The 9912-nt window shown below is 36.6% G+C and overlaps 1 protein-coding gene across 1 annotated transcript in view; it reads left to right on the forward strand.

Annotated features, from left to right (window-relative positions):
* The window catches only part of pah (phenylalanine hydroxylase), a 29083-nt gene extending 22935 nt beyond the window's left edge, over nt 1-6148 (forward strand). The window contains 7 exon segments of the mRNA NM_001032313.1: nt 598-733; nt 817-886; nt 1468-1524; nt 1845-1940; nt 2798-2931; nt 4145-4260; nt 4866-6148. Coding sequence (NP_001027484.1) covers nt 598-733; nt 817-886; nt 1468-1524; nt 1845-1940; nt 2798-2931; nt 4145-4260; nt 4866-4909 — 653 coding nt within the window. The 3' untranslated portion in view covers nt 4910-6148.
* The last annotated feature ends 3764 nt before the right edge of the window (nt 6149-9912 follow it).

Below are 9912 nucleotides of genomic sequence, written 5' to 3' on the forward strand. Positions count from 1 at the left end.
CTTTTCTAATGGACAGTACAGATAATTGCAGGAAGTAGAAGAGCTGCAAAATGATAGGGGTTAAGTTACAGCAGTGTACAAAGTGCAACTTTGAACCCAAAGGACCTGTTTCTTGTTCTTTATTCACAATGCATTTTTTTTCCCATTCTCCCATAAGCCAAGGGTCATCGTAGCCATTGTGGTAATTTCTGACACAAATGTGGCCAATGCTTCAAAAAATCGCCATCGCTGAGCATACACTTTGATGCAAATCAAACACAGTTGCACTGAAATTTGGCAACACTTTCAGATCTTGCCATCAAAATGACTTAATTTTAAACAGGAGGCAGGCAGTGGTGTTGAGTGCAGCAATATGGAAGTGCAATTAACTGCATCCAATATAGCAACTCCATGGTTGTGTACAAAACAATATATCCTCAAACACCCAACCACCAGCACCAAATAGTTAATAAATAATAAATAGCAAAAAAAAAACATTCATAAATGAATTGTGGTCGATAAACATTTTTAAAACTACACTTTGTGCCCTAAATTTGTTTTTTTTTTCCTTTTTTTTTTTTTACAGTATCAATTACTTACTCATATGTTTGTTTATAGAATGTACTGGATTCCGCTTACGCCCTGTTGCTGGCTTACTGTCTTCGCGAGATTTCTTGGCTGGATTGGCTTTCCGTGTTTTCCACTCTACCCAGTATATTCGACACTGGTCAAAACCAATGTATACCCCTGAACCGTAAGTAACTGACAAAATCAAATGCAAAAACAAGTATCTTATATAATCTGCTCATTTACACTTATCTTTGCTTCTATTCACAGTGATGTTTGCCATGAGCTGCTTGGACACGCACCTCTGTTTGCTGACCCGGGTTTTGCTCAGTTTTCGCAAGTAACCACCATTTTTTGTTTGCTTGCTTTTTTCATGGGGTTGCAGTAAATCTATTTATTTAAATTTGGCCAAAACGCAAATTCTTCATAAAAGATTCAGTGGAATCTCAAGTGGAATCTGAACCCTAATTTGTATTTACAAATTTTGTAAATCACAGAAAAACAACACGTACCGCTATCTAGCGGTCTAATGTCACCTGATTTTAGGGTTCCTATTTAACCAGGCAGTCAAATTTGACCATATCTGAATCCTGCTATAGAAGGCTCAGATTCCCAAATCTGTAAATCAGTGCAACCTTGTTTTTTCACCATCATAACTGAATGTGATTGACATTTTCAGGCCACTAAAATACACAGAGCTTAATGCACCCAAAGTAGCAACATATATAATTCCCCTAAAAGTATCAAAAGCCTCCTTTTGCTTCTACAGTTAGTCTGTTTTATAGAAAATCATAAGGCTAGCACGGGAACTTAAGGGACATTTTTAACAACACTTGCTTTTTTAACACTTGCATGAATATTACTTATAAAATACAAATACAAAATATGAATTCTATCCTTAATATATTTGTGTATTTTTAGGAAATTGGATTGGCTTCACTGGGAGCTCCTGATGAGTACATTGAGATGCTTGCTACGGTAAACTTAAATTATTTCCACCACCTCTTGTAATCCAACATTATGCATTACTGTTACATTCATATTTATTTATAAAGCATGTACACATTTTTAAAAAACGCCAACATATTCCTCATTTCTGTACAATAAATGGGTGTATACATTTAATATACTGTATATTATACAGTCATGCTATATAAATATCTAATGCTATACTTTGCATTGGTCTTACTACAATGATTATGCTTCAAACAAAATATCCTATTCGGATATTTTTAAAATATTTATTTGTTTATTGATTTAGTTATCTAATCAGGCTTCATTGCATTTTATAATTCTAGGTGTACTGGTTCACTATAGAATTTGGGATATGTAAGCAGGATGGCAAGTTAAAAGCCTATGGTGCTGGCCTCCTCTCATCATTCGGCGAACTGCAGGTCTGAATTCTGTTTTGTGTTTCTCTTTGAATTCTTGTTTGGAATTAACTAGTTTTGAATATCAGATAAATTACAATTTGTGTATGAATACATATTCTCAAATTACTGTAGCGCATTGTGGTTTAACACATATATGTATTTAACATGCATTGTAATGTATACATATATCAGTATATATAGAGTACAGTTATATTTACCGATAAAGCCAGTTACAGTACAGCTGTACAGAGTACATAGTTTAGTCCAATTAAGATTTATAAGTTTATAACAGTACAGTAACAGGTACACATACAGAGTATAATTACACTACAGTAATATATGTGTGTGTGTGTGTGTGTATGTATAGATACATATAGACAAAAAGAAGTTTCAAGTGTGCACTGCTGTAGAACAATACAAAATAAAAAAAATGTATTTATAGTGACCAGTACTATAAATTGGTCACAGGTGCAGAGGTCTCAGTGTAGGAAAATAATGTAATCGGGCTACGAAATTTTCTGCAAGCCTAGAATCCCATAAGAACCAATTGTGCTTTTAAAGCTGCTAGTTGATATGGATTATTATAACTGGAAGAAACCTGCAACTGTTACTAAATTACACAAAAGCAACATGTTTTGGTGAGGTTAATAGTCCCTCACAAGTGCTCTATGTATGTTTTATTCTGCAAATTGTCTTCTCATACTGCGTTCCACCTGAATTTGGCACATGTTAGTACAGCCCCATATGGAAGAATGTGCTTCCCTGTGGTGGAACGCAGAAGAACGCTGCCACAGGGGAACAAAAAAACAATAGTTCACCATGTCAGCACTTGCTTTGGCTTTGCTTCCAAGAAACATGCCATATATTTGTTCTCACAGTACTGTCTCACAGACAAACCAGAGTTCAAACCTTTTGAGCCTGAAAAAACAGCCCTGCAGAAGTACCCAATTACTGAATTCCAGCCGATATATTTTATTGCTGAATCTTTTGAAGAAGCAAAGGAAAAAATAAGGTAAGGTTCATTTATTATCTATTCTTAAATTTACCAATTTTTTTAATATATGCACCATTGAAGTTCAACATTTTGGGCCCCATGTGCCATACATACATTAATAATAATGTTAATGCTAATAACTTTTTTTGGGTCCCAGTTATTTATTCTCATGATAACTGTCATGCTTTTCATCCATTTCATTCTATTCACTGTGACAGTTCTTCAGTATAGAAATCAGATCCAAATTTGAGACAATATAAGTGTTATTGAAATTTTAAAGGGCACATGAAGTCTATTACACTGGTGGGGTGCCAAAAGGTTAGGCCCCCCCCCCTTAAAATAGATCGCTAAGCTCCTGTTAGAAGAAAACTGCACCAGCCTGCGAAAAAAACTGTATCAGTGCTGGGCTGGCATTTTACTTTCCTTGGAGACAATACAAGCTATGATGCTTTGCTGTACCCCCAACTATGCCAATGTGCATGTAAATCACACACATCCATGAACATGGAAGCTATGGTTGGACACATGAGAAGTTTTCAAAAACTCACTTGGTCACACCTCTGCTTTTGCCATCAGGAATGGGGGACTGTGTCCATAATGTGAAGCTGCAGGGGGGGAAACAATTAGCAGTGGAGGAGTGAAAGGTGCTCTTAACATGAATATTCAGTTGTAGACTAAGGGCCGTGGTAGATGGGGAGATTAGTTGTCCGTGACCAATCTCCCCGATATGCCATCCCACCGGCTTGAATGTAAATTGGCGGTGGGATGGCATATGCGGCGCCGCGATTTCCCAAAAAAAATTAGTCGCCCGTGACAACGGAGATTTGACTAATCTCCCCATCTACCACAGCCCTAAAGCAATCGAAGCAATGCTGAAAGGTGTGTGTGCATGTGTATTTATTTGATATGTGACACTGCTAACTAAAGAACAGAATGATTGTAAGGCTAGATATTTATTCTTATTAAGGTGCTGACACACAGGGTGCTTTATTTCCCCATGGGAAATCCCCTTTCCTGCTAGCAATGAAGCACCCAACAATATCTGCCACTTCACATTACTTGGAATTGCCACATATAAAACACCCTTACATGGTTAACACAAATAGTGAAATGTCTATACTTCCAGTATTATTTTTGCACTAATTCACTTTCAATATTACACCATATTAAATGTAAACAGTTATAAGCATGCAATAAAAATAATATTTCATTGAATATGATTTTCTAACAGGAAATTTGCAACTACAATCCCTCGTCCTTTCTCTGTTCGCTATAACCCCTACACTCAAAGCATTGAGGTCCTGGACAACATCCAACAACTGAAGAATCTTGCAGAGAGCATTAACAGTAGGTCCCTGCTTTATCCCGGTGCTCCCATTTGGTTGTTTGGTTTTGAGAATTTTGATCCTTGTCATATTCCAGAGTGGTCTGCAATAACATGCTTAGTCTGGCATTTATTTTACAAAGAGATGAGTAGATTGATAGACAGCCTCATACAGTAATACATACGGAGCTCTGGATATTCCAGCATACTCACATGATGCCTCAGCACACCCCCTTGTTCAATATGAGTTAAATGAATAGGGCTTGTAATGAACATAGTTTTTTTCCTAGTATGTTTTTTTGGTATTTCTTAAGCTAAACAGGGCAAAATGGGAAACTGTCAGAAAGCTACTCTGTTTGGTAGATAATTAGATTACCAGTGCACAGATAATTCACCTGCATAATGGACTGCATTTGCCTACGTGTAAAATGAAGATAGAAGACTTTAACTGTGTTTCAATTGAATATGGAGCAAAATAGGAAAATTTGTATTTTATGCTCCAATTATTTACTTATTTTTTTCTTCCTTTCCCCCTTTTTTTCCAATGTTTATTGTTGATTCATTAGTTTTGCTAAGGATGTTAAAGATTATATAGGCCTAAATGATGCACTTCCTGTGTTTCCTGTAGGTGAAATTGGGATTCTCTGCAGTGCCCTTAAAAAGCTGGAATAGACCGTATGAAACCCTGTTCCCTCAGAATTGATGGAAGTGGAGCAATCAATGTAAAGAATAAATGTTGTGTGCATTATGTCTTAAAATGTGCAACTGAAAATGTTATATAAAGGGAAAATATATTTGTATATTTCCTAAAATTAATTCATGATCTTTAAACTTAAGCAGAATTTAGGTTATGACTAGCCTGTCTGTGAAGCAAAGGTGTTTAGAAAGCTAGCTTTCAAGCCATACTTCTAGTAATTTGCTTGTAAATTGCCGCGACTTTTTCGTAACCATTACGAATTGCGCGAATTGTTGTGACTTTTTCGTATTGAGCGCTCGTAAACGGCGGGCAAAACTTTCAGACTTTGCATGATTTTGGAAGCCTCCCATAGGACTCAATGGCACTCTGCAGCTCCAACCTGGCCCAAGGAAAGTCACGATACTGAGGCTTAAATGAATCCGAAACTTTCGCACTCGGCGCGAGGGCTACGAAAAAGTCGCGACAATTCGCACAAATCGTAATGGCTACGAAAAAGTTGCAACAATTTACGAAAAAATCGGAAAATACCAATCATTACGAAAAAAACGCATTCGGACGCCTTCGGAGTGTTCGTGGATTAGTAAATGTGCCCCTAGGTGTGCTAAAGAGATGGGGTGATATTGGGCTGGTACAGAGACCCAAAACAAAAGCTTTAACCTGTCTAAACTAAAGAGTTTTGACGGGGTCCTACACTTTATGATGCAAAAATACAAATAGGCTTACATGTATATAAATATGTTAATAATGTTAAATATTTTTACCCAGTAATGTAACACTGTCATAGTCACATCAATTACTGAAAGAGAAAAGGCACAATCATTTTATGTAAGATATCTGTGCTAAATGTTCTACGGCTAACACTATTATATAGCTTTGTTAACTTTGTATTTTTTTCTTTATTGCATACACAAGTAATAAATTGTAAAACAATTTTACTAACCCTCCATTTTGTTTTACACTGTTTTGCATTTGTACCCCACAGGGAAGTGCAGTTATATCTGACATAAGCACAAATAATGACCTGAGAGATAAATCTCCTTTAATATCATCAATTTTTATAATGCCTTTTGTTTAAGTCATTGCATAAACTAGCAGCATAGAAGACTGACTCGCCTCTAAGGTTAAAGTCTACAGTCATTTTCATATTTTTTGATACTTTGTAGTGTTTAAATCATATGTATCCTTACTATTTTAATAAACTTCTTTAATCAAAATGTGTAGAACTTCCATTACATTTGTTACTTAGCTGGTTTGATAATAAAAAGCTTTTACTGGCATTTAGGGACCAGTAAAAAACAAAAATGATACAATTTTTCTTCAGAACAAAAGTCTAGGTTTGTTTGGCATGTGTTTGCTTTCAGATGTGTTTAGCTACCTGTCATCTGATAACTGTGGAAATCAGGGCTGCAGGTATCAGTGCCGGCCTACACACATGGCAGTTATGTACTCATAGAACATCCCCACCCAGTCTATAGTGTTCAGCTGAGTTTTATCCTCATGCACAGACTGGCAATCTGTATATTCTGGCAAATGCCAAAGGAGATGCTAAAAGATGCCGTAGTCACTATTTATTGGGCTGGTGGGGGGCTGTTTGGGCCTCTGTGTACTTGGCCCAGGGTTGCCTAGGGCGCCCGGTCGGCTTGGCCCACCCCTGACTTGGCCTATTTTGAATCCCAGTTTGAACCTATATGAGGTGTAAGATTTGCCCCCAAAAAGTGGCATCTCTTCTCATACAGTAGATATAAGTGACAATCTTTTAACAGTGCCAGTTGCCGCCTAGAAACGCTCATTAGCTGACAAGCAATTGCCTTTTTACGCTAAAGAAGTCTGAAATATACCCGTGTGCCCTAGGCCTTGGACTAAACATAGTAATGACCTTCTATCTAATACATCTACAGGCATTTCTAAACAAAATATATTTTCCTAGATTTTTAGACTATGTCAGCATTATGTGTAAATGCATTAAGGGTATTTTCATTTCATTTCCTGGTATTATTGACCCTTTAAGATCTTCAGCGATTTTGCTGAAGGAATTCCTGGTATTTCCTGGGATTGGCTTGAGAAACCTTTGTAACTTGTGCCATTGATTAAAGTTTGTTTTTTTATTTTAAAAAGTTTTTGTTGTTTTACTTAGATCACCAAAATATTTCTGTCTTATTTAACATTAAATCCAGTGATTTAAAGTCTGCCAGTTACTTTAAAGGAAAAGCAATATTTTAAAGCCAATAGGTAAATAATAGATCTCTATCTTTTGTGGGGATATTGATTTAATTGTTTCATGCCATAAGATCTCTATCTTGGGTCCTCACAATGTTGTGCGGGGAAGAGAGTGGTGTTGTTGGACTATACCTCTCATGCTAATGGATGCCATGGGTTCTTGAACAAGAAAACAGAGGATTACTTGACATACAAGGAGTAGTACAGGTATGGCCCTGTATCCAGAAACCCATCATCCAGAAAGCTCTGAATTACAGGAAAGTCACCTCTCATATTCTCAGCAAATAATTCTAATTTTTAAAATGATTTCCTTTTTCTCTGCAATAATAAAACAGTACCTTGTACTTGATGGTAACTAAGCTCCATGAATCCATATTGGTGGCAAAATAATCCTATTGGGTTTAGTTAGTGTGTAAACGGCTTTTAGCAGACTCAAGGAAATTACGGAAAGATCCCTTATCCACTTGTATAGCAGTGGGATAAGTGATTCTGCTGTGTTGGTGCAGGTGAAGCAGTCAGAACAGCACAGTAAGTTCTGGTACATTTATTATAACATGGCAGGTAGGACTCGCCGGCTCTATACTTGCTCTCAGCATAGACAAGAATTGAGAAACTAGAACAGGATAATAAACAAATGACAAAATAGTAGGAATGCCCTTAACCAAAATGTTCACATAAGCAGAAGTTACTACACAGAGCATTTTGGAGAACAGATCCTATACCTGTACTTGTGTTGTACACTACAGGGTGAAGTGAAAGGGACATAGATTACACCCTGGGCTAATAGGTAAAGCTTTACACCCAAATGCATAGGGTACATGTTCAAGGACCATTAGGAAATTCCAGGACCAGTAGGGGGTTTCCCAAATCAATAAGGAAGCAGCAGGCAGAAGTCTTCATTAAAGGGGACATAACTCCAAAAATATTTTTATGCACACCTCATTGAAATCAGTTGGTGCAGTAGTAGCAATTTCAGGTGCTACAGCAGCATGCTGGGAAGTACTTCTTGTTCCACAGCCTGATAAAGGCACCTACCACGCTTGCATTTAAAAATCTGTTGTTAATATTCAATAACTGCTTTAACTTCTGCTTCAGGGAACAGACTTTTGCATAACATACCAATTATATTGGTAACTGGTATGTTAATCCAAATGAATATTTTTTTATGAGAATTGTGTGTATAGATATTTTACCATAATGGCACTAGGACCCAGATGGATGTTTTTACATTACATGTGTGCAGCTCATCTTGCACAAATCCTATAGCTCCTGTGAAATAGGGACAAACCTAATTTGAGTTTCAGACGGTTACACAGGTGACACAGGAGAGGATAAACTATGGGAGCTCTGATCTAATATCAAACTGTATTTTTTACAGCAATTTCTTACAAAAAAAATACACAATCATTCTTTCATTAAACTCCTTTTTTCATATGTTGTGTTTAGATAGCAAATGTTTTATATTTACACAAACCACTAGCCAGCTCACTCTCACACTCTCAATAAACAGGATTTGCCGTCATATTATTCCCATTATTGTATTTGATATGTCTCACATGGTAAAACTCAAACTGAACTGAATTTTAATTAATATGGAACAAGAGCCAAGTTGAACTATTATTTCTATCATTAAGCATTTCAGGAAAATGACGCAAATGCTCTACCTAAAATTATTTTTTTCACAGTGAAAGACAAAGTAATCAGTGGTGTAATCTAATTCCTGATGCAATGTTTTAATATTCAAACACATAGATTAGAGAGGACTAGGCATTTACATTTACTAAGACCTTTGAAACCATTGAAAATGTGCAATTAATGTACATAGGGCATATTACTATTACTTTTGTTTATTTCCCACACTGCAGTGTTTTTTTCCAGAATTCCAGCTGGATTGCAGCTGTGCCTTGAGTCTGCCCAGTTACACCCAAAGCCCAAAACCCAAAAAATTTCTGCAAATGTATGTGCACTTCTCCATTTGGGTGCACATTACAGCTGGTGTTTTCAAAGTTGGTCGTCACTTCCAGCACTTGGTATTAAAATTATGTTAGTATGTGACTCTTTTAGCACAGTCTGCTGCAACTATTGGCATACTGCTGTAGGAATTGCCCCATGTTGAAAATGGCTGTAGCTCTAGGGTTCCACAGTGTCAGTAGATAAACAGTTCAGCAGAACAGGCAGTGGAAATGCAATAGCAATCTGTGCAATTATACGGAAGCGCAAGAGCATAATTGAACACAAGTAGCTTTAATGAATAAGCACAACAATCGCATCCATTTTAGCTCTTCCACACTTGTAGCTGTGTTTGTAAATGTCCCCTTTTATCATATTATATTTAATTACAGTAAAAATTTTATGAACTCAATATTGAAAAAAAAAAAAAAAAAAAAAAGATTATTTTCATTGTGAATTTTTTTGATTCCTGTAATACATGTTTACATTTGGTTATGATACACAAGTCAGAAATTTCAAGTGAGTTTCTAAGGTTATAGAAGTCAAAAGCTTTGTACATAATATAGGGAAATTTCTTTATATTCAGGGAAAATAAGTATGGCATATGCACTTTTTTGGGGTGATGAGGCATAACAGCAGTGCTGGAACTGGGGGGGGGGGGGGGGGACTGAATGGATGCTATTAGTCCACTTCTTTATTTTTGTAAAATACCATGCAGAAGAGATTGCTAGGAGAGAAGTAGAGAAGAAAAGAAGTGTTACACAGATGAAGAAGGTGGGGGCATCAGAGAGGGTTACAGAGAACAGGAAAG

This window comes from Xenopus tropicalis, chromosome 3 (genome assembly GCF_000004195.4).
Source record: "Xenopus tropicalis strain Nigerian chromosome 3, UCB_Xtro_10.0, whole genome shotgun sequence".
NCBI lineage: Eukaryota > Metazoa > Chordata > Amphibia > Anura > Pipidae > Xenopus > Xenopus tropicalis.